General features: G+C 36.5%; 3 protein-coding genes across 5 annotated transcripts; all 3 read left to right on the top strand.

Moving 5' to 3' along the window:
- Nucleotides 1-371: 371 nt before the first annotated feature.
- On the top strand, nucleotides 372-1,095 carry LOC147385478 (small ribosomal subunit protein eS17-like). The gene has a single exon (XM_086423419.1). It carries the CDS (start codon nucleotides 492-494, stop codon nucleotides 918-920), a length of 429 nt encoding a protein of 142 aa, XP_086279545.1. The 5' UTR covers nucleotides 372-491; the 3' UTR covers nucleotides 921-1,095.
- A 143-nt stretch (nucleotides 1,096-1,238) lies between these two features.
- On the top strand, nucleotides 1,239-7,280 carry LOC147385479 (putative calcium-binding protein At1g02270). 2 transcript variants are annotated; one of them, XM_086423417.1, is made up of 10 exons: nucleotides 1,271-3,503; nucleotides 3,586-3,681; nucleotides 3,794-3,899; nucleotides 4,790-5,010; nucleotides 5,123-5,199; nucleotides 5,294-5,408; nucleotides 5,496-5,621; nucleotides 6,298-6,396; nucleotides 6,492-6,602; nucleotides 6,703-7,280. In XM_086423417.1, the coding sequence occupies exons 1-10, from the start codon at nucleotides 3,366-3,368 to the stop codon at nucleotides 6,949-6,951; spliced, it is 1,338 nt and encodes a 445-aa protein (XP_086279543.1). In that variant the 5' UTR covers nucleotides 1,271-3,365; the 3' UTR covers nucleotides 6,952-7,280. The 2 variants fall into 2 exon arrangements, with proteins under 2 accessions (XP_086279544.1, XP_086279543.1); XM_086423418.1 differs by lacking the exon at nucleotides 5,496-5,621 and having other exon boundaries at nucleotides 1,239-3,503.
- Nucleotides 7,281-9,193: 1,913 nt separating this feature from the next.
- LOC147385480 (pentatricopeptide (PPR) repeat-containing protein) lies at nucleotides 9,194-23,898 on the top strand. 2 transcript variants are annotated; one of them, XM_086422627.1, is made up of 10 exons: nucleotides 9,194-10,156; nucleotides 13,110-13,237; nucleotides 13,724-13,864; nucleotides 15,781-15,867; nucleotides 16,605-16,758; nucleotides 19,832-19,891; nucleotides 21,172-21,600; nucleotides 22,310-22,605; nucleotides 22,797-22,926; nucleotides 23,028-23,898. In XM_086422627.1, the coding sequence occupies exons 1-10, from the start codon at nucleotides 9,284-9,286 to the stop codon at nucleotides 23,550-23,552; spliced, it is 2,823 nt and encodes a 940-aa protein (XP_086278753.1). In that variant the 5' UTR covers nucleotides 9,194-9,283; the 3' UTR covers nucleotides 23,553-23,898. The 2 variants fall into 2 exon arrangements, with proteins under 2 accessions (XP_086278753.1, XP_086278754.1); XM_086422628.1 differs by lacking the exon at nucleotides 15,781-15,867.
- Nucleotides 23,899-24,713: the final 815 nt, after the last annotated feature.

Consider the following 24,713-nt stretch of genomic DNA (forward strand, 5'->3'; position numbering starts at 1 on the left):
AAAAATCATTTTTTTTTAAATAATAGAGGAGAGAGAAAGGGATGAGAGAATTGAAGAGAGAGAAAAACCAGTATTAAAAAAAAATTATTTATTTTTTAAAATAATAGAGGAGAGAGAAAGAGTTGAGAGAATTGAAGAGAGAGAAAAACCGGTCTTTCAAATACCGATTTTGTATCTTTTTTCGAATTTTTTAAAAATTAGATTATTTTTTGTAAATAAAATTTTTTTTTTTTTTATTTTTTAAATAATTTTCCCTATTATTTATTAAGTAAAAGTTGGGTGCCTTATTTTATACAAATATGCACCAATAATCGGGTATTAACCCGCACCATTTCACGCCCGACCCGTAGAAACGAAACCCTAACCCTAGCTTAGTCGCTTTACTCTTCGTTCCCCCCGCCTCCCTAATTCCCTCGTACACACAGAGAGACACACACAGGAGAGGATACAGAGAGACGCACACACAGAGGAGAGGAGGAGGAGAAGCCAACATGGGCCGCGTGCGCACGAAGACCGTGAAGAAGTCGTCTCGACAGGTGATCGAGCGGTACTACTCGAGGATGACTTTAGATTTCCACACCAACAAGAAGATGTTGGAGGAGGTCGCAATCATCCCCTCGAAGCGCCTTCGAAACAAGATTGCTGGATTCTCTACGCATCTTATGAAGCGGATCCAGAAAGGTCCAGTTCGTGGTATCTCTCTGAAACTACAAGAAGAGGAGCGCGAGCGTCGCATGGATTTCGTACCTGATGAGTCCGCCATTAAGACTGATCTCATCGAAGTCGACAAGGAGACCATCGACATGCTCGCTGCCCTCGGAATGTCTGACCTTCCCGGTGTAGTCAAGCAGGCCGACCCCACTCCTGCGCCGGTTTTCGGTAGAGGTGGTGGTGCTGGGGCTCCTGGAAGACGTTACTGAGAGACTAAGATTTAATGGGTTAGTTTTGATCTTAGTTGTTGGGGATCGGTTTTAATGTTTATTAGTGTTAATCGTATTTGGGTTTTTGTTTTTTAAAAGTTTGATTTGGACTTGTAGAAGATTACTCTGTAGTTGTTATAATGGAGAAATCTTAAGTTTCTGATGGTTATAATTATATTTTTGCTGTGTCGTGGGATTGATTGGGTTATGAAAGAGACGAACATTATGTTGCAGTAGGTGCTTTTAGTTTGAAGTTTGAACAATCTTGTGTTTCATAAAAAATTTCCTGAAATTTTGTTATCGTTTTTTTTTGTTCTTGTTATTTTGAGTCATGGTAATTTAAAAGAACTTGAAAACAAAATATAATTATACTTACCAAATAAAAAATATTTTTCTTCTCTTAATAAAATTATACTTATTAAAAAAAAAAATTTCTTTATAATTTAACCCATCAATGCATAGTTGAAGCTAGTATTTATCCATCTTAAATTATAACTTATCAGTAAGGTTTGCTAGGGGATGTTACTAGAGTGATGCAGAACGACTAGTTTTGATACCAAATTTTGTAGAGTAACTTTCCCCAATACCATAACTTATGTAAAACTAAAGGGTAGGTTTCTCTTGGGGTTCAACCAAGGGTTTAAAGGTGTTGGGACTTGGGATTTAGGGTTTAAGGGCCTGGAAAATAGGAATTAGGGTTTAAGGGCCTGGAAAATAGGAATTAGGGTTAGGGTTTATGGTGTGGTGGCTTTTATCTTGGTTGGGACTACAAGATTGAAATTGTGGAGCTGTTTTGAGAGGCTGAACTTTGGGGCCTTGTTGGTTAACCAGCAACGGACTAGTTTTGTGTATAGAAAATGCGCGTATTTTTTTTTCTGTTGATTCCCAGCCTTTGTTTTCTGTATTTAACTCCTTAAGGCTTTCCAATTCAGACGTTGAGTTTAGTTGAATCTCGCCTTGGATAGCAGTGCCAAACTTTTCTGTTGTACTTGTATCCCTTTTAAGAAGACGTAATGCGGTGCATCTACATCTTTCCTATTTTATGACAATTACTTGATCATCTTCTGCTGTTAAAAGGTTTTGAAATCAATGGAGCAATGCCTTCATCATCTTATATGATGATTTATCTTCAGAAACCATTGATGGATATATGATGACCTGGATTGTTCTGTGAATGTACTGGCAATTGTATATACCTTCTTTTCCCATAAAGGAGTTTATAAGAGAACATTCAACCTGGTGGTCGAATGCCAAAAGTGATGCCCGGGCTGTGGTCAGGTTTTGTTTCATAGCATCTATTCATTCTGTTTAATTGCTTCTAACTTTTTATCATTCATTCAAGTATTTTGTTCTCAAAATGTTTACAAACTTTTTCAAAAGTTATGCCCCCCACCCTTCCCTTCTTTAAAGAGTGGATGCACACTCATTTCATCATCTCTGAATGTGTGAGGAAGACGCATGTAATCTTTTAAAGAGGGATGGAATTGGTTCTTGGATACCGAAAGCAAACGGCACAGAAAAGAAAAAAGGTGACTGATGCGTTATTCTTCAAGCTTACGATGGAGAATTTCTCTTTAAGAGGATGCTAAGGACCTGTTTGTCCCTCATCTATGGGGTTGTTGCTCCACAGATTTATTTCAATACAGCAAGTATTTAGAAAAGAGGGAGGATCTCTATGTCATTTTATTGACTTGGAGATAATATACCCAAATGGATATATTTATATACTTAATAACTTGAATACTAAAGTTGTGACAAGTCAAATCCTGCTCGGTGTACCACAAGTCATTTGCAAATGAATTTTTTTTTAACTAACATTTTATGGATGCTAGGTGACGCAATGTAAAAGATTTATGTTACGAAAATTTTGCATGGCTAATCCAAATTCTTAAGGAAATTCCAACAAATGATTTGCAATAAGAATTTATCGTAATTTTGCAATCTTTCTTGACCTTCCTCTAAAAAGAATTTATCATGGAATTGAAAATAACAGTTTCTTTCCTTTTTTTTTCTTAAAAAAAAAAAAAGAAAAATAAGGGTTTTTGGCTAGAGATTGAAGATGGGGACATTAAGATATTTGTTAATTTGTTTTTCTGAGAAGAAAACGATCAAGGGGCCTGTTGAGTCGAACAAAATCCCATTTATGAGGCACTGTTAGATTTATTCTCTCATGGGGGTTCAAATGGTATTTCCAGTGACCAGTGGGGCATTTCTTTACACTCCCACGTCGAATTTAGAAATATTGCACCATTTGTCAGCATATAATTCCTTGTATATTCCACGTTCACTGATCAATCCTGTACTAGATTCCTTCTAACCGATTCTCTAATTGTTCAAAACATCCAATCTGCAAATATAAGACAACGCCCATCGATATTGCCTTGGTTTATATCGAACTACTTATATAATCTACACCTAAAATTCAATTTGCTGTATCTTGAGCTAATGGGCAGTACAAAAATGTATACAAATGTTACCAATATCGAATTTGTTGATGGAAAAGAACAGTCTCTGGGCTCAAACCACATTTCTTTTACCACTTTCAACATTCTTGCACCAATTTACAAGCGTTTGGATTGTGGGGTAAATCCGTGACTCTCTAGATTGTTTGGGTTAATGTTATTCTTTATGTCCCTCTTAACTGTTTACATGATGTTCTCATCAGAGCCAGGAGAGTGAGTTTAGAGAGTATTGGCTTAGTCGAAACAAGAGTATATTGGATAAGCTATTGCAACTAAGATCCTCAATTATATGTTTACAGGTCAGTTTGATTCATGATCGCCAATATTGTAGTACCGAGTAGTTTTAATTACAGGAAGATTGTGTTTTGAGTCTCATGTCATGGATAAATTTCTGGATGATTTTTATATCAGGAGCTTTGGGTGGGGAATAATGAGCTTTCGGGTATGTATGAGAGGCGGCTCAACGATGCTGGTTATGCAACTTACAAGCTTTCACGACCAAATAACCGTGCTGATGGTTCGATGTCCTTGCCAACATTTTTTTTTTTTTTCTTAATAATGTAAAATTTGAGGCATGGTTTTAAATCTTGTCCGATACGTCTAGGTATCGTCCACCAATGAGATGGATAGTAAAGTCAAACTTATCGGACGAGATTTAATACCACAGTTCATTTTTTCTCATTGTTGAACGAGACGACTCAAACGTATCGGAAAACTCGTTCCAGACGACTAGTCTCGTTCATTGTCGAGAGAAGACGTTAAAACAAGTTTTAAAACCATGATTTGAGGAGAACCCCATTGTGCCAAAGAATATAATTTCCACTCAGGTATCTTAATTTTCTCTTATTAGTTTGTACCGTAATGACGATTTCTCTGGTTTTTGCACAACCATCTTTGCATCCCCTGTTTCCAAATGAAAGGCAACAATTGCATCATAAACACTTCAATTCATAATAAAGTGAATAACTTGAAGTACATGAGGTGATGGGGATGTGAAACCTCAGCTTTGCCATCAAGTAAGGAAAAAAAACTTTTGAGGTGATCTCACTTGTAAATTGCAGTCCTAATTCATACTCAATGGTAGAAACATACTTGCCATGTGTCTGAAATACATTACGAGGAATTAACTTGGGGTGATTGATTTCCTCAAAATATATTAGAAATAATTAATTTGGGAAGACTGATTAACTTTCCATCGGGATACAAGTATCATCGTTAGAATGTGATGAAAATTCACGTAAAGATAAGATGAAGACCTTATGTAGATGAATGAGTACACACCGCACTCACCGGGCCTTGAAGTTCTTCCGTGATAAATAAATCTACAATGTAATCTCATTTACTACTTTAAAAAAAAAAAAACTTTGGACTATAGGTGGAAGAAATTATTAATCTCCTTGGTTGCAGGTCTACTAACTGCAGTGCAACGAAGCCACTTCCAAGTTTTGAATTACAAGGAATTGTTATTCAATGACTTTGGGGACCGAGTAGCTCAGCTTCTACACATCGATCTAGTTGTGCATTTTCCTCAAAATCAAGCTATCAACATTGAGAAGGAAGTACTTATTGTGAACACCCACTTATTATTTCCTCATAACTCTGGTTTTTGCCTCCTTCGGCTTCAACAGGTTGCAATTCATGTTTATTTATTTTTTATCACCAGTTTTTCTTCACCTTCATGGTATGTTACGGCATCATTTGATTTTTAAAATGCTTGGTCTCCATCTTGTTTTGGTACAGGTATACAAAATTTTAAAATATCTCGAATCATATCGTGAAGAATACCAGCTTATGTCTGTTCCTATCATACTATGTGGGTCAGTTAGCAAACAAAACAAGTATATGTGTCTATAAACAAGTTTATGTGCCAATTATTTATTGATTTATTTATTTTGTATAATTTTGTTATAGGGACTGGAATGGAAGTAAAAGGGGGCATGTCTATAAATTTCTGCGATCTCAAGGTTTTGTGTCATCTTACGATGTCGCCCATCATTACACAGATAGTGATGGAGATGCCCATAAGGTTAGTTAGTTCGAACTCTTTATATGCATAAAAACATTAAGACATAAATCTGGCTAAAAGAGATTACCCATTATTTTCCAATCACAGTGGGTAAGTCATCGAAACCACAGAGGAAATGTTTGTGGAGTGGATTTCATATGGCTTCTTAACCCTAATAATCATCGAAAGCCATTGAAGGAAAGCTTCATCGAATCTGTTCTCGGAAATATTAAGGTGTGCCCTATGCAGGAATCGCACATTTTCATCTCCTCTCTGTTATCCATATTTATTATCAAATCAAACCATAAAGTTGTGGTGTAAATGTCTTGTATTCTGTTGTGCTTGCGGGCAGCACTCCCGACCCGAACTTTTTAAGGGATATGAAAAGGGCAATCATGTAAAATTTTCATACGGGTTTTCTATTTTTTTTTGGATTTTTGTTTTGGGGAGTTTGACGTGTTTTGGCAACTCTCGGATATATAAATAGAGATCTTGTTTTGCTTTTCCTTTGGGATAAGTTGAGCAAAAACTTTGAGGGAACTTATTTCCAAGACTTTGTTTTTAATTGGGATAATGTATGTCACTTGTAGTCCCTCATAGGGCTTGTTCTTTTCATTTCTTTCCTTTCTTGTTGGTTAGCTGCTATTGTAGTTTGGGGGCTATCTCAGCCTCCCTTCTTTCTTTTTATTTATAAAAATTTATATTTATCAAAAAAAAATAAATAGAGATCTTGTTTTGTTCCAATCACAGTAGCTGTAAAACTTATGAAAAAATGGTGATTGTTCTTGTTTTGTTCCGTGGACGTAGGCACACTGCTGAACCATGTAAATCCTTGTGTTTTGTATGATTGTGTTATCTTTGCTATTTCGATTTTTTCACAAAAGTATTGTGTCACTTTTTCTTCACATAGCATCATCTCGACGAAGTTACTTATCAGCTAAACCAGAAAACTGACCTCAACGGCAGCAGTTACATAACATATTCCCAATTCTGTCAAGCCCTTAGACAGGTATCCCCTGGTTTTAATAGTGATTTCATTGAATGTGTCTCGATATAATATCGAACATGTATTTTGTTAATTTTATATTCATTTTTGTTGATCAGGTAGACTTATCTTGCCATTCTCATGATGGCATGAGTACTGAAGAGATAAAGGATTTGTGGGACTATGTAGACGTTGATAGAGACGGAGTGATCGATCTAGCAAAGTTCAACGTAAGTGTGGTGGTTTTATTTATTGTATTTTGTTTCATTAGAACAATTTTTGGGGATATTAGGTACCTTGTGTTGATTTTCCATTTTGGACACATCACAGAGAGGATCAGAAGAATCTCCTCCATTCCTTCAACAAAGAGAAAGAGAAGAGAACAATGACAAGACCGAGGTTCATGAAGAAACATTACAAGACAAATCCAAGATTTCGACTTCTATTGGTTTCGATATTAAGAATGCTGTCCTCTTCCCTCCGGAAGTCGAGCAAGGGATGTGGCCCGAGAATTACTCTCTATCCGACCATGCCCAACTTACTGTGGAGTTTGCCCCAGTGATCATCCATTGTTCGTGACATGGCTACCGAAAATGGAGACACCACAAAAGTATGGTTGTGATATGATTTGGGAAATTCAGTTACCGAAATAAGGAAAAAAAATGGCTCACTCATTCTAATCTAAACTTCACGCTATGCATGCAAGCATAATCCCCATATTAAGTTTCAGTGTGGAGTGTAGAATGTGCAACCTTTTAAGTAGAAGATTGAATAATCTGAAAGAAAAGATAGATTTCAGATTATTGCATCCGTTAAATAAGCTTGTTCTATTCAGATTTTATATTTTGTAGATCTTGTTTGGAATATGGAAAAAGATGATCCTAAGTACCATAGTTGACCTTCAACGTCATTCTTCTCGCTTTGTGTGAACTATCATAGTTTGTAGGATCCAACGAGTTGGTCCAATTCTTGCATTGAAGGCAGACTAAATTTCAAAACATCTAGTGTTCAAGAACATTTGTTAAAACAATAAACTGGAATCTAATTAAAAATTGACACAACTAAAGCATTTTCGTCCTCCCGACAACCCAAATTTTACTCCATTTAAATGATCATAGCGATTTGTTTGAATATCTGTTTATTGGGTACCAATAGATCCATAGACAATCCTACTTGAACAGAGTTTGCACCTTAGTAATCAAAGTGTAAATCAAATGTAGGCATGAGTGTCAAAAATATCTTAGGGTTTGTATATTCAAGTATCAGATCAATGGGTGTCTGTTTTTTACATTTTTACCAACTCAATCTCTCTTACTAAAAAATTCTTTTCTTTTACAATCTAAAGCTGGCAAATTTTAAGAAAGTAGAATTATTTTACCTAAATATTCTAAGTGTATCTCGAAAAAGAAAATCATGACTCCATTATAATCCATAGTTAGTTGAATTTGCATTCAACTCCTTTTCATTGTTTGGTTATGTAGGCATCAAAAATTTAAAGAGGTCTTACAACTTTTTAAATTATTGTAAATGCCCTAGAATCAAAGTTGGGTCTACACATCTACATTAAGACTCATTGATTGAGATAGATCTCATATGGTTTGGATTTAGATTTTCACAAGTAAAATTCATAATCTAAACAAAGTCTAGTGATCCACATATTAAGTATTGGGTCTTGCGCCTAAATAAATGAATTTGACCTACAAATAATTCATAGAATTTTTAAAATTGGATTTAGACGAATTTAATTTTTAGACTAACCAATTAAAACTCTTTTAAGTCAAAACATAGTTGAAAAAGTAAATGACTTTAAGTATGTAAATACCAAAGACTCGCTAATTTGGAATGGACCTGAATCACTTTCTCTCAAAAGACAAAAGTTCTCCTTTAAATAAGAATTTTTTCTTTTTAAGTTTTCATCTAAAAATGAAATAAAATTCTTCAAGAGACTAAAATTATGATTAAAAAGAAAATCAAGTTTAAAGTTTTTTTTTTCAGAAGCCAATAAATCATTTTTAGTAGATCAAGCGTGAAGACCAAAGAGAAAAAAATTTATAGAAAATTTTCATAGAAATCAAGCATCAAAAGTAATCATCTATATATCAAGAACAACCTTCTCAGTCAATCAAACTAAACTCCGGAGAGGAGAAAAGCTACACACATTCTTTTTCGTTATATTTAATTGTAAATCAGAGGATTGTATTGAGATTTGTATCTTCATTTTATCAAATCGATAAAAAATCATTTGTAATCTCTTTTCACATATCTCGAGATACATTTGTGAAATTTGTCGTATACAATTAATTTCTTTACAATTGTCATGAGTTCACAAGTATTACCAAGGTTGCAATTCTAATGTTAATGTCTAATCACATACCATCAAAAGTAATTGATTTAACTCACATAGGACAAATTTTGGCTCCAACGTTGGCTCCCTAAGCGTGGCTGCACAACGTCACCATTTAATTTAATGTTACTCTAATTTAAATTTTCCCCTATTATTCCATTGTTGTATCCTTGTTTCAATATAATCGTGAATATTTGTTTTTTATTTACTTTAAAGAATTTTTAACAATTTGAGAGCAAGTAATGAGATTTGAGAGAAGGAACATCCGCCAACCCTACCAGAAAGTGAACAATTAGATAGAAGGACACGTGGCGTGTTATTAATAGCGGTGGATTTTGAAACCGACTATCGCGAGTACGGGATCAAGAAAAAAATAGTGGACCCATGCCAGTTTACAATCTCGATTTCTCTCTTATAACAGCAAAGACCCTCAAGAGTTCAGAAAATTTCATTTCAGTCCTACCTGGCGCACGTTAATCCCGCACTAAAGACTAACTTACAAAGATTTTGGAGCTCTCACTCACGAGTCTCACTCACAGTCTCATCTTCTCCATCGATGAAGCGATAATGGATATTTTCTCATTATCGTCCACACAGACTCATACCTCACCCTTCTCTCCATCTCTCTTCGTCGGAAAATTCCAAACTCTCACTATCTTGGCGAAATTCTCGCCAGATTCTGACACACCCAGCAATGTCCGCCGCCCTAAATCCCTCAAAACCTCTCCCAACAAATCCATTCCTCAAAACCCTAAAATCTCCACAAACCCTCTTAGAAATCTTGTAAATTCCTCCAAAATCCAGAAAAATTCTGATAATCTCGTCAACAAACTCTGGCTTTCCAGTAAAATCAACCCCCCTCCACCACCACCACCACCACCACCACCACCGCCACCACCGCCACCACCGCGAGAAACTCTTTCCACTAGTGAAGAAAATGCCGAAGAAGATAATTCTAGGGTTTCATCCAATGTAGGTTCCGACCCTCCCCCAGCTACTGAATTTCGGCAAGATGGTAAGATCTTTGTTGGAAATCTCCCTCTGTGGATTAAGAAGAATCAAGTTGCTGAATTCTTCCGACAATTCGGGCCGATTAAAAATGTGATTTTGATTAAAGGCCATGATGATCCTGAGAGGAATGTTGGTTATGGTTTCGTCATTTATGGTGGTCCAACTGCTGTGAATTCGGCTGCGAAGGCAGTGGAGTTCGATGGAGTGGAGTTTCATGGGAGGAGTTTGACTGTGAAGCTGGATGATGGGAGAAGACTGAAGGTAAGGTCGGCGGACAGGGATAGATGGTTGGCGGGGTCTGATGAAGTCGAGTATCGATCGAAGTGGCATGAAGAGAGGGAGAGTTCTCGTAGGGAGTTCAAGAAAGTTCTTGAGACTGAGCCAGAGAATTGGCAAGCTGTTATTCGGTCCTTTGAAAAGATTAAAAAGGTATGATTTTTCAAAAGTTCAAAACCATGAATTATGTGTGAACTCTGTTATTAACGAAATATAATTTTTTTCACGAAAGATCGGACAAGCTAGGCCCGAAAAGTAGTATCCCAATAATGCGGGTTTTGCCATGAACACTGAAACTCTTAATTTCATGATTCTGGTTTTGGAGTTATGACATATAACTACCAACCTCATAGCGGTCTATATATTTGATTTGTTGTCTAGTGAATCTATTATACGGTGTTGTGGGCTACTACAAAGAGTTTTATAGGGAAAGAGAGGATAAGAGACCTCGCCCTGGCAATCTCGATTTCAACTAGTTAACTCATGAAGAGATAGAGAGTGGTTGGAAAGGCAGATTGGGGAGGATGAAGTGAGATTAGTGGTTGCATCCATGGGTGGGAACAAAGCACCGGGGTCAGATGGTTTTACAATGGAATTTTTCAAGCATTGTTGGGAAATTATAGTTGGAGATTTCATGAAGGTGGTGTGGGAGTTGCAGGATAAATATTGCTTGGATTATGGCCTAAATAGTACTTTTGTGGCTTTGATTCCCAAGAGAGTAGGGGCAGTAGACTTGAGTGAGTTCAGGCCTAGCAGTTTAGTGGGGTCGGCCTAGCAGTTTAGTGGGGTCGGTATATAAGATAATTTCCAAGGTGTTGGCAAACAGATTGAAAGAAGTGATAAAGAAATTAATTGGCTTAGAACAAGGTGCTTTCCTCAGGGGAAGACAAATTCTGGATGGTGTGTTAATGGCTAATGAATTTCTAGATTCTAGGATGAAAGATAAGAAGGCTAATAGGAAAAATAGATATGCAAAAGGCTTATGATCATGTGAGCTGAGATTTTTTACAGTATATATTGGGCAGGATGGGCTTTGGTTCTAAGTGGATTGGGTGGGTTATGAAGTGTGTCACTTCGGTCTCCTTTTCTATCTTAGTCAATGGTAGTCCGGCTTGTTATTTTAGGAGCTCTAGGGGTTTGAGACAGGGGGATCCGTTATCCCCATTTTTATTTCTTATAGTGACTGAGGCCTTGGGGAAACTATTTAGGAGGGGAGTTGATATAGGGAGGTTATCTAGTTTTAGAGTGAATAATGAGGATCCTCTAATTTCGCACTTGCAATTCGCAGATGATACCATAGTGTTCTTAGATCCTTTTAGAGATCAAGTGAGAGTTCTTCGGGTTTTGTTATGTTGTTTTGAAGCAATTTCAGATTTATATGTCAATCTGCAAAAAAGCAAGTTGTTTGGGGTTTTGAGGTGCCGAACCTTCCAGTTTTAGCAGTTATCTTGGAGTGCCGTAGTGATACGCTTCCTTCGTCCTACTTAGGGTTACTTTTAGGGGCTCCGTACTGTAGTAAGAATATTTGGGAGGGGGTTATCGAGAAAATGGAGAAGAAATTGAGCACTTGGAAGGCAAAGTATCTCTCTAAAGGGGGTAAGGTTACGTTGATCAAAAGTACTTTAACGAGTATCCTGGTTTACTTATTATCCTTGTTCTCATTGCCTAAATCTGTAGAAGCAAAGATTGAAAGTCTCATGAAGAGTTTTCTGTGGAATGATAATACTGGTGGTAGAAAGTATCATTTAGTGAATTGGAAGTTAGTTTGCACTACAAAGAAGAATGGATGACTGGGGATAAGAGGGTTAAGACTAACGAATAAAGCTCTTTTGGGTAAGTGACTTTGGAGATTCGGGGAAGAAAGAGACAATTTGTAGAGGAGAGTGATCTAGGCTAAATATGGAGAGAAGGGTTTTGATTGGTATAGTGGTGAGGGTAGAGGAACTTACGGGTGCAGCGTATGGAGAAGTATTCTGAAGGGAGTTGATAAGTTTGATCAGGGGGTTAGATTCAAAATTGGTTTGGGGGACAATGTTAAATTTTGGGAGGATATTTGGTGCGGGACTTCTTCTCTATCTACCCAATACCCATCCTTGTATGCTTGCTGTTTGAAAAAAAACAATTCGGTAAGGCAATGTCTGATCCGGGACGGGAACACAGATTCTTGGGATCTGGGATTTAGTAGGAACTTCAATGATGGGAATTGACGGAGGTTACATTTCTTCTAGATCTCCTTAATTTGATCCAAGTCAGAGAGAACGAACACGACAGGAAGGAATGGTTCAAGGCTAAGGATAAGAAGTTTTCTGTCAAGTCATTTTATAATTGCTTGCTTCCGTTGTGTGAGGTTTCTTTCTCTCCTTCTGTTATTTGGTCCACTCTGGTTCCTTCTAAGGTTTCCTTCTTTTTATGGCTTGCCTCGTTGGGTAGAATTCTCATTTTGGATAACTTAATTTCTCGGGGGTGGATTACACCAAATTTTTGCTACCTTTGTTCAAAGGACGGGGAGTTTGTCAATCACATCCTTATTCATTGTTCTTTTGCCCGGGCTATTTGGATGTTCTTTTTATCTCGTTTTCAAATGGATTGGGTTCTTCCATTTTCTTGGTTTTCTCTTTTAAATGGGTGGAGTTTCAACATCTTCTTTTCTAGGAAGAGACATCTCTGGATTATCCTTCCATCTGCTATTACTTGGGGTATCTGGAGAGAGCACAACAACAGGGTATTCCACAGCAAGGAGAGCTCATCTCACAAAGTGATCTTAGAGATTTTGGGGTTACTTTTTCTTTGGTCCAAGACGAGCAAGGACTTTGAGGGAGTTCGCTTTCAAGAATTTGTTTTTAATTGGGACGACATCAGAGATCCTTAGCATCATGTCAATCGAGCTTTTCTTTCTTGAAAGCAATATCTGTGCTTTTTAATTGTTTTAATTGTTTTTTACAGTCTTGTTTTTCGTTCTTGTTGCTTTTCTCGTTTGCTTGTATGGGGGCTTCCTTAGCCACCTCACATCTTCTTCTTCTTTAATGAAATTTATATTTATAAAAAAAAAATCTATTATACGGTTTTCTGAATCTTGTTTTTATTTTTTATTGTTTTGCATTGCCAGCCTTCTAGAAGAGAGTTTGGGTTGATGGTGAACTATTATGCCAGGCGGGGGGATGTGCATCGTGCACGTGAAACTTTCGAGAGCATGAGAGCCAGGGGAATAGAACCAAATTCCCATGTCTATACAAAGTAAGAACTATCGCTATTCTGGTTATTAGTTATAGTTCTTTTATAGTACTAAATTATTACTAAAATAGCATAAAAGTTTTCAAGTCAATCTTTAAGTGAATCGCGTAGATTTTTAATCCAATTGTACGGTGCCGGCTTGCCAAGTTGGTTAAAGTCTGTGAGTGTTAAAACCATGACCTAAATTCAAAACCTAGTTTCACCTACTAATTACTAACCACTAACCTGCTTGCTTATCCAAAAAAAAATAAAAATAAAATTGAATTGAATCCAATTTATTCTAATTTTTATATGGCTTCATTTTTTTTTTTTTTTTTTTTTTTTGGGGGGGGGGGGGGGGGGGAGTTCTCCCTGCATTCTTTTAACTATGATTGGGTGCACAATTATTGCTATGGAAGTGATAGGAATATCCTAGTCTAAAGGTTTTTATATTATTCATATATTAGGATATGACATCTTCCCACATTGAAGGTAGTTCATTTCATGCAGCCTTATTCACGCTTATGCAGTTGCTAGAGACATGGAGGAAGCATTATCTTGTGTGAGGAGAATGAAGGAAGAGGGCATTGAAATGAGTTTGGTGACATATAGTATAATTGTGGGGGGATTTGCCAAAATCGGTGATGCTAAGTAAGTAAAATGCAGACATCTGGTTTGATCTTTTTTAGTTCCCTTTGTTGGTTAATACAGTTGCATGAGAGCTTACATGTGTAAGCAATATTTTGCCTAGTCTGGATCCTTACAAAAAATCAGGTGTCGGTAGGCGCTAGTACAAAAGTAGTTGCCTGGGTGTTAAGGTGCTAGACATTCAAGCATTGGTTAGATATAAAATTAAATTCTATGTGCTTTATTTTATTTATTTATTCTTCTGTCCATCCCTTTCTTATTATTACTATTAATACGCCAGTGTCCCCCTATTTATCTCTGCTTCAAATTGATGTACTATGCATGTAATGACCATAGACATAAATCTTTGGTATGAGTCTTTTTTTAATTTGAAAGTAGAACTCCCAAATCTATCATTTTATATAATTTTTCAAAATCTTTTTTAATTTGGTTGTCCAAAGTCAACAATGTTCTACACTTTCAAAATCAGTTAATAAACAAAATAACATTTGCAATTTTATCCATAGAAAATGTTTGCTAATTTAATTTCTTTAGTTAAATTTTTGTGAAATGAAAAATAAGTAATTCTTGCAATTTCTTTGAGGGATCTTTGTCACCTATGCATTACCTGATGTTTTGATTATGTTGCTTTCTTCCTTTCTTGCTGACATTCTTATCATATTTCATATTTTTTAATTTGATTAAAGTTGTACTATGGGATATTATATTAATTACTATTTTGTATGATTGAGACATCACTGCTTTCTTTACCTGTGTTAACACTCTGGTAATTCATGCACCCCTCCCTCTTTAGTCGAAAGCCAATTAAAAAAAATTCTAATAATCCATACTTTTCGTTAGAGCCATTATTAATTGAGCTTTCTGCTAGAATAGAAAAAATGAAATTGTAAAACTTCTAAGTCATCCCATCTTATTTTATCTATGTTTAGTAACTATTGGTTGGGTATGAAACACCTTCTAGTACTTTTTTTGGCTAACTCTGAGTTTTGATTTGAAGCAAAAATTTGGTGGTCAAAAGAAGAGGTCCTGAGTTTGAATCACTCTTCACCCCTTGTTGGCCACCACCCTGGTGCTTTAAAAGGCCAGGTACACAGTGCATGTACTGGAAGTGGTAATGGATGTGTCCATGAGATTAGTTGGACCAAGTCTGGATACCCATGTATTAAAAAAAAAAAAAAATAAAAATAAAAAAATTGGTGTTCAAAAGAAGAATACCAATAATCAATGATCATGTTGTACACTTATTTTCTTTTGAGAAACTTTTTTTTTTGAAAGGTAAAAAAAATAAGAGAAAAAAGGGTTATTAATTCAAAAAAGGAAAAAATCTCAATGTTAGTCCCCTGATTTCCTTTTAACTATTAAATTCTGTTTCTTATCATTAAATTTGTACTTTTTGTACATATGACCTTGTAGATTTTTATCCACCTCTCACTCTCACCCGCCCAAAGAAATAGATGAACTCAATCAACTTTTGCATCAGCCATCAAATCCCAAATTCTCAATAAAATGTAGAGGTTGCTTGTTTTTATCGCCATCTTTATCATCATAGATCTCTTCCAATGGTGTGATTCTTATGAATTATATATTTTTATTTTTATTCTGCTACACTAGAAGTGTGCAAGCATTTTGTTTGGTTATGTTTTAGTATATTCATTTTCACGTTGTTTAATATTTATTTTCAGTTTAAGTTGGAAGGTAGAGCTTATGTCCTTTCTTTTGTCATTCTTGTTGTAGTGTTTTGGCTACTACACGTGTTAGATATGATCTAGATATTACATATCTTGCAGATTCTTTTGTGCTGTTTTACTTTCAATTTTAGCACATATTATTCCACATGTTGAGGCTATGTAGTTGGTGGCTAAGTGACTATACATACTGATATGTCTGCCTCCTAATGCTCATCTACATTGCTTTGGAAGAGCTGCAGATAAATGGTTTAAGGAGGCAAAAGAGAGGCATGCAAACTTGAATGCTATCATATATGGTAACATAATCTATGCTCATTGGTGAGTACTTTTAGTAGATATTTTGGTTGAAAGATAAATAAAATATTGGAACCTTGTTCAAAATCTAAATTCAACTATGATCAAAGCTTTAAGGTTTACCTTGTTTCATTTTTTGGATGTATAGTTGCACTTTTCATTCTCGGTATGTTGTTATGTTAACTTTTGCTAATATAAGCTCCTTACCTCTGTTGAAGTGGTATATGATTAGACATGATGCGGAAACTCTGTTATACAGTGTTACTGAGTCATGTCTCCTACCCCTTCGTAGATGTGGTATACATGATGCATGGACACTGTATTAAGGTGGTATCAAGTTGTGATAAATGCTAACAATTTATGGATAAGCTTGTTTCTTATGCTCTTACAACTTACAAGTGGCTCCCATTTATTAGTCAAGCATCATTATTTAAGTAAGATTTTTGTTATTTTCTTATTGAAACCTTGATGAATCACATCCAGAAGTGATCCCATTTTTCAAATCAACACTTTGTTTTGGAGGGCTTGGGTTAGAATTTTTTGTTATTTTCCAGTTAAAACCTTAATTGAAATATTTTTTCTGCAATCATGGTAGTTTTATGTTTATGTGGTGGTGTTTTTTTTCTGTTTATTTTGTTCACAGTGCACTCTTTTGTAGTTTCTTTGAAGTTGATGCCCATAATGGACTATGATTTGACTTAAACAACTCAACTTCTATTTGTAACATTTGCAGTATTAAGTTCTTTTTTTGTAATTACCAGTCAAACCTGTAACATGGGTCGTGCTGAAGAGTTGGTAAGGAAGATGGAAGAAGAAGGCATTGATGCCCCCATTGACATATATCATACTATGATGGATGGTTACACGAACATTGCTAACGAGGAAAAGTGTCTTGTAGTGTTTGAAAGGCTTAAGGTACATTCTATAGAGAAAAGCTCCCTTGTTGTAGTTTGTTATATAGGAATTGCCTTTCATTTTTCCTGTTGTAATTTCTATAGAAAATGTGTCTGTAAATTGGGAATGGTTCTGAGTTTTGTATATTAAAATACTTGCAATGGACTTTGCTATTGTTGTAGTATTCTTATTAAACTGAGAGAGCTGTAGGATGCGTGCCCTTATACCTGATAACAGAGCTTTTGCTTTGTTTCTTCCTTGTTTGTGAAGATAAGAACATCATTATCGCTCTGATCACTCTGAGCAGTTCTCTGTATGGTCAACACTTTATACAAATGTAACCTCACAAAGATACAAAGTCATACCTCTGCATGCAGCGTATTCACGATGTTTGCAGTTTCTTCTAAAATATTTAAAACCTTTCATATGAAATGCACTTGTCTCTTGACCAAAAAATGTGCTCTGTTTATAGATATGTAGTATAAGAAAGAGGATTAGCTTTTAATCGTGCCTAGAATCTTTCTTAGCATATGTAGGATATGAACCAGTTCTCTTGTATATATATTTGCTTCGTCGGTAAATTTCTACCACAGTTATTATGGTATTTTTATATTATCCTCATTTGCTTCTTTCTTGATTGGATACATAATGTTTCTATATGCTCTGGATCTGGGCTTACCATCCTTGATGTTTCAGTGTTATCTATGACTCTATTTTTCATGCTGACCTGAGGTCCCATGCAATTTTTTTTTTGAAAAGTATAATATATTGATTAGAAAGGGAATACAATAAACAAAGAGGCCGAGAAAGCCTCAAATAAGAACAACAAAGAAAAGAAAAACAACATTAGTAATTACAAAATGTGTGCCATCTAAACACAAAATCGTTGAATGTAGTCCCCGCGAACTCTATATTCTGTTTTGACCAAAGGTATAACAAACCCAAGATCTCCAAAAAATCTGCATGAGAGCTGCTACTCTTATTATTAAACACTCTGTTGTTTCTTTCGTTCCAGATCCCCCAAGCGATAGCCGAGGGGAGCATATAGCCCAAAGGATCCTTTTTCTGGTGTGGAAAACGTTACTAGTCCATTCTACTAACAACGAGGAGAACTTACGAGGCGGGACCCAATTAAAACCGAAGAGACCAAGGAAGTTTGACCAAATATTATAAGAAAATGAACAATGGATCAACATATGATTGACAGATTCCCCATCATTCATACAAAGAGGGCAACAATTGGGAATAATCCAACCCCGCACAATCAAATTATCCAACGTAAGGATCCTACCCAGATTAGCCAACCAAACAAAGAAAGATACTTTAGAGGGAACTAACCTTGACCAACTAATAAATCCTACTAGGGAACTCTCTGCGCAGGAAGTAAGCCATTTATAGAAAGACTTGATAGAGAACCTTGAATCCTTAGCTCTTACCCATTCCCACTTGTCTTGTTCACTGTTGTTGAGTTGAACCATATGCATAAGATCAAGGAAAGATGTCACCTCAGTTAGCTCCCAATCATTAAAATTTCTTTTGAACCCTAAATCTCAAGTAGGACCAGTGTCATTGCCAACCAAACACTGCTGGATAGAGCGATTTTTAGTAATTGAACAAGCGTTCAGCGACGGAAATTGGACTGTCAGAGGCGATGTGCCGTACCAACTATCCTCCCAGAATCTAATTCTATCCTCCAACCATCTCTGAATCTAATCCCTCTCTCAAAATCCTCCGTCCCTTTAAGAACCCCTCTCCAAACACTACACCCATAAGGATCTTTCGCCTCGCCACTATACCAACCTAACCCCCTTTCCCCGTACTTTGCCCTTATAACCTTCCTCCACAAACTATTCCTTTATTCACTGAATCTCCAGAGCCACTTTCCTAATAAAGCTCTATTTGCTAATCTAAGCCCCCTAATACCCAGCCCTCCATTCTTCTTAGGCATGCAAATTACTTTCCATCTGATCAAATGGTACTTTCTCCTGTCTTTCCTATCATTCCACAAAAAATCCTTCATAAGCCTTTCCATTCTGATTTCGATAGACCTCGGCAACGTGAACAACGATAGGACATACACCGGGATACTCGTTAAAGTACTTTTGATCAACGTCACCTTCCCTCCTTTCGACAGATAATTGGCCTTCCACCTACTTAATCTTTTTTCCAGTCTCTCAATCACATTGTCTCAGATTTTGATACTATTATATGGTGCTTCCAACGGTAATCCCAAGTATGACGTAAGCAAGGTATCATATCCACATCCCAGCGTAGTTGCCATCAAATGAATATCGATCACCTCTCCTACCCCAAAAAGCGTACTTTTCTGCAAATTAATATGTAATCCTAACATAGTCTCAAAGCAACATAATAACACACGAAGCACTCTAACTTGATCCCTCGAATGCTCTAAAAACACTAGTGTATTGTCCGCAATTAGTATGGATATGGAAAGCACGCTTTCAAATAACTACCAAGTTTGAAATTTTTGAGTGTGTCTCATAAATAACTGAATTCTCAGTGTTATGGATGCTATACTTCTATTCATGATTCTAAGTTTTGACCCATTTCAGAATGTTAGGTAGAACATTCCAGTTTCAGCCGAGACCAGAACAATAAATTGACCTTGAAACAGTGAATCTTTCGAAATGTCTCAGTTTTTAGAAACATCTAGGTCAAGTCCATCTTGGTTTTTCTCCTGACTGAAACATTGCCTCTTATCATCATTGTCAAAGCATTATCCCAAACATCTGGGGTTGCTTGAACGAGTCATTTCCTCCATTCAATTCTATCTAAAGGTATGGACACAGTTCAAAGTTCCATATAATCTTGGAATGTTTCCGCTGAGACCGGAATGAATCATATGACCCCAAAATACTCAATATTTTGGAAATGTTTTAGATTGTCTTAGAATGTCTCAGTTTTTTTCCTGACTGAGACATTGCCCAGTCTTATAATTTGTTCTCACTACCTCAATTGATTTCCTTATATGGTTTTTCTTTTGCTCTTTTAGAACCTTCAACTTGCATGTTCCTATGGATGTTATTATGTGTTTTTCCATGTGTAATGATACTAGCAATGAATGTTGTTTCAGGAATGTGGTTTTACTCCTTCAGTGATCAGCTATGGTTGTCTTATTAATATGTACACAAAGGTGAGGAAATTTTGTTTTTAATTTTCTATATGTAGGTCTATCTTTGTCAGCTCTCTTGATTTTCATGCTCCAATGATTATCTAGAAGTATCTTATTTGGTGCTGTCAAAGGTCCTGGTTTAGTTGCTTTGGAGCAATAGTGCAAGGAAGTCTCCATTGATTGAGTTTGATCTGTCTGGGGCCATGCAAATGGCTGGGTTTCCAAGAATGATCCGTCAAGCTCACAGGCCATTGAAAAATCCACAGGCTTACTTTTAGCACTAATTGAACTTTTGTATGTATTTGTCCCTGATATAATGTATCAGTGTGCATGTGTATGGAAACCTTGTTGGTATTTGGATACTTCAGGATATAGGGAACAAGAGCTTCATCTCATACCTCATTGTAATTTTTTGCTTGGACCTCACTTTACAGAGATGAAAATGAGCACCCGTAATAGCCATATGAATGTAAAATTTCGTTTTTGCAGAGTTTTAGAGCTTAGCAAGCAAGGCCTTAGTGATGGAAAACACATATTTTAAGTATAGAGTGAACATTTAGTTACTTCCGTGAATGGAACCATTAAAGCTAGATAGACTTCTTTCTACATTGGAGAAATGAGCAATCAATATGCAAAGATCGTGAGATCAATTCATGGCAGAGTCGACCACACAACATTGGTAATGGTTTTAAACATGCACATTAAAAGATGGAAGACAAGGATGAAAATAAAGGATACCAAAGAATGAGATCGTGAAAGCTAAATGGAGAAAAACATAGTCTTTAATCAATAATTGATAAAGGGAGAGGATATGGAGAGGCAGAGATTACATTGATAAGGGATTCAGAATCCAAATGCATTAAAAGAGTCGCAGAAGTTGTTTTTCATGAATCTATGGGAAAAAGCTACACATAAGGAAACTCTGGTGGAATGATGTGATAGTGTTCAGAAGTTAATAAGGGGAAAAAAGATATATATTACAGTGCAATGGAGGATCTGCCTGACAAATGGAACCCAAAATAGACAAATGCACACTTTAAAGCATGTTGTAAGCAATATGATGTTTGGTTTGATTAACTTCATTAGTCTGTACACTTGATCTTTCAAGTTGCAACTATGCTAGTAGTGTCCATTTATCGCTTCCCCCTCGCCACCCCCCCCCCCCCCCCCCCCCACCTTTTTTTTTTTAAATATTATTTATTTATGAATTTTGATTTTGTATGTGGTTCCCTTACAAATTGTCTCATTTGAAGGTGATGTTTTGAATACCATTGTGACGTCTTGGATGTTCATTCTTTCAGATGGGAAAGGTTACAAAAGCCTTGGAGGTTAGCAAAATGATGGAGTCATGTGGCATTAAACACAACATGAAAACCTACTCCATGTTGATCAATGGATTTTTAAAATTAAACGATTGGGCAAATGCATTTGCTATTTTTGAAGATGTGGTCAAAGCCGGATTGAAGCCTGACACTGTGCTCTACAATAATGTCATCAGAGCATTTTGCGGGATGGGTAACATGGTTCGAGCCGTAGGAACTGTTGAAGAAATGCAAAGGCAGAGACTTAGGCTTACCACACAGACATTTAGGCCAATCATACAAGGATTTGCAAAAGCTGGAGAAATGAGGAGAGCCCTTGAAATCTTTGATATGATGAGGCGGAGTGGATGCATTCCAACTGTGCATACTTTTAATGCACTAATTCTTGGCCTTGTTGAAAAGCGTCAGGTACAATAACTGTACACATCTCGTGGTTGAAGTATGATATATTTGAACCCTGAGAAGTCCTAAACACAGGTCAGACGTTTTTCTAAATAAAAATAAGGACAAATGCATGTGTGGAAGGTAACAGATCATTTCCATACACTAGAGAGCAGGATTTTTATCGGGATGTTTACAGTGTTCGGTCATTTCTTCTTGTTCTCCAATCTCCAATAAAGACAAACCAAACACTACAGTGAGATGTGAAAATACCTGATCCCATTCCGACCTCGATATGTGGTGTCGGTCTTGTGCTGTACCATTAAAATGCCAAGTTGTTGCATTACTTGCATGGATAATAATGATTTGTGAATACTTTCAGACCTGGAAAATTCAATCACTAATGAATCCTTTGTGTCCAATTTGTCGGGCACCTTTTGTATGGGTGGATCTGAATCATCCGCTAATTAGAATTCCATTTTGGACCATTTTCCACAAATTGTTCACTGTTCAAGAGTAATATGTCCAGTCGATTTTTGTAATCTGTCCAATTGTGAGATTTTCTTCTGGTTTTACTTTCGCAAACATTGAGCAATTGAACTGCCCACATGGTGAGGCACTTCGTGGTCACCGAATTGATACCATAGCTGTTACATTTTTCTTCATGCGAGATTATTTAATGTTTTCTTAGTTGTCAACATTTAAAGCTGTGTTTAGTCCCTTGTGTTTCTTGCAGATGGAGAAGGCTGTTGAAATAATAGATGAGATGTTACTGGCTGGCATAACTCCTAATGAGCATACGTATACGACCATAATGCATGGTTATGCTTCTCTTGGTGATACTGGCAAAGCATTCGAGTATTTTACTAAAATCAAAGATGAAGGACTGGAACTTGATGTGTTCTCTTACCAGGCATTACTCAAGGCATGTTGCAAGGCTGGCCGGATGCAAAGTGCTTTAGCAGTCACAAGGGAAATGAGTGCTAAGCATTTTCCAAGAAATACCTTTGTTTACAACATATTAATTGACGGGTATGGATTATTTCACATCTTGCAAGTATTTAACTTTTAACTGAAGGTTGACTTGTTATTCTCTTTTCAACAGATTCTGTTGGGAGAGTATAGGAGTTTTATTTATTTATTGGAATATGTTAATTCGTTCTTGGGCTTCTTATTTTTTCCTATCCTCTTGCATCTAAATTTGTATTTTTTTTATCGTGTAGATGGGCTCGAAGAGGAGATGTGTGGGAGGCTTCTGACTTGATGCAACAGATGAAGCAAGATGGGGTTCTTCCGGATATCCATACTTACACATCTTTTATAAATGCGTGTTCCAAAGCTGGAGATATGCTGGTAAGTTCTAGATTTATTAGTCCATCAGTTCATTTTTAATCATATTATGAATTAGGGTTTTTATGTGATTCATGTTTGACTAGAGAATTCTTTGTGTGCAGAGAGCAACAAAGACAATTGAGGAAATGCGAGCTGCTGGGGTGAAGCCTAATGTAAAAACCTTCACCACATTAATACATGGCTGGACCCGTGCCTCACTTCCAGAGAAAGCATTGAAGTGCTTTGAAGAGATGAAGTTGTCCGGGTTGAAGCCGGATAAAGCCGTGTATCATTGTCTGATGACATCTTTACTGTCAAGAGCTACCTTAACCGAAGAATACATTTACTCAGGAATCTTGTCTGTATGTAGAGAAATGATACAACTTGGTATAATCGTCGATATGGGGACTGCAGTTCATTGGTCCAAGTGTTTACGTAAGATTGAGAGAACAGGGGGAGAGCTTACAGAAGCTTTGCAGAAGACCTTCCCTCCTACTTGGAATTCATTTGAGGCGAAATCTGAACATATGGAAAAAGATGATGATGATGATGATGTGGATGTTAATGGAGTTGATGAAAGGGTACATTATGAGTGTGAGAGAGATGAAGACAGTGATCTAATAAATAACGATAGGTTACGGTTCTAAATCATGAGCAAGATGTAAGGGGGTGGTATTGGTCATGGTGGCTATGACAGGTTACTCCCCATCCCAGCTTCTACATCAGGTGTGAACCTAAAACACTCCTCAAGTCTTTTGATTCTCGGTATGCAATTGTTTTATATAACCATTCTGATACACCCTTTCCTTTCCCTTACCTGTTTGTTCTAATATTATTCATTCGGGTTTTGATCGTTTCTTTTTGTTGTCCTTTGGAAAATTTCAGAGTTGAATTCTTCAAGTGTATAATTTTAGAGTCCCACTACGAGAATGTCAAAATAGATCAAATATTATTCTGAGTAATTTTCTAATTGTCAGATTGTAGATTTTGTCAGTAATCAGCATGCATTACTGGTTGATCCACCTATACATGTTCTGATACTGGTTTGGTCTCAGGGTTTCCAATATATAATTACATTCCAGACCTAAGAAATAAATAAATCGAGTATACAGTATCTCCCGGGTGAAAAGCATCCGAAGCTGTACACTATATAAGTTCAAACAGGAAAAACGCCAAGAATCCATCTCTATTTCTTCTTCCCCATTACATATACTAAAATTTAATATGGCTTTCCAGCTTCAACAACAGCAACAAATTGGTGGTCTCGGGATCGAGCCAAGCCCCTCAGCCTCTAGCCATGTGGATGACTCATGATCTAAATCCTGAGCTTACTTCTTTACCAGTGGACTTGGATGAACCATGTCCTCTCCCCTTAGGTTGGCAAAAGTTTATAGACATTAGGGTCACATCCCACCCTAATTTTTGAAAATAATTGTTGGAGAAAGTGTCCCCATTGCCCCCACCTGTATTTTTAACCTTCGCCGGATAGTTGTGTGCTCTCTCTCTCTCTCTCTCTCTCTCTCTCTCTCTCTATATATATATATATATATAAAGGTCCTGTTCAACACCCTACGCTTTACCCTATACTTTACCTTACGTGTTTTGTCCTACATGGGTTAGAAGTTTTGAAATAGACTGATTTTTGGTGAAGATGATCTTTGTCCACGATTTTTCAACTTGTAAACATGGGGATAAAAATTTCGGAATGGGCTGATTTTTGGTGAGGATGATCTTTTAATTATAGAGATCATCCTCACCAAAAATCAGGCTATTCCAAAACTTCTAACCCATGTAGGACAAAACACGTT

The sequence above is a fragment of the Akebia trifoliata genome, chromosome 14 (assembly GCF_017979445.1).
Source record: "Akebia trifoliata isolate Shusen 1 chromosome 14, ASM1797944v1, whole genome shotgun sequence".
NCBI classification, from domain to species: Eukaryota; Viridiplantae; Streptophyta; class Magnoliopsida; order Ranunculales; family Lardizabalaceae; genus Akebia; species Akebia trifoliata.

Bases quoted from the DNA above. Each gene is read 5' to 3' on its own strand.
- LOC147385478 (XM_086423419.1), top strand. From the start codon at position 492: ATGGGCCGCGTGCGCACGAAGACCGTGAAGAAGTCGTCTCGACAGGTG.
- LOC147385479 (XM_086423417.1), top strand. From the start codon at position 3,366: ATGGGCAGTACAAAAATGTATACAAATGTTACCAATATCGAATTTGTT. The intron at 3,504-3,585 runs GTAAATCCGTGA...TGTTCTCATCAG, and splicing joins ACAAGCGTTTGGATTGTGGG to AGCCAGGAGAGTGAGTTTAG. The intron at 6,397-6,491 runs GTATCCCCTGGT...TTTGTTGATCAG, and splicing joins TCTGTCAAGCCCTTAGACAG to GTAGACTTATCTTGCCATTC.
- LOC147385480 (XM_086422627.1), top strand. From the start codon at position 9,284: ATGGATATTTTCTCATTATCGTCCACACAGACTCATACCTCACCCTTC. The intron at 19,892-21,171 runs GTGAGGAAATTT...TCATTCTTTCAG, and splicing joins TTATTAATATGTACACAAAG to ATGGGAAAGGTTACAAAAGC. The intron at 22,606-22,796 runs GTATGGATTATT...TTTATCGTGTAG, and splicing joins TACAACATATTAATTGACGG to ATGGGCTCGAAGAGGAGATG.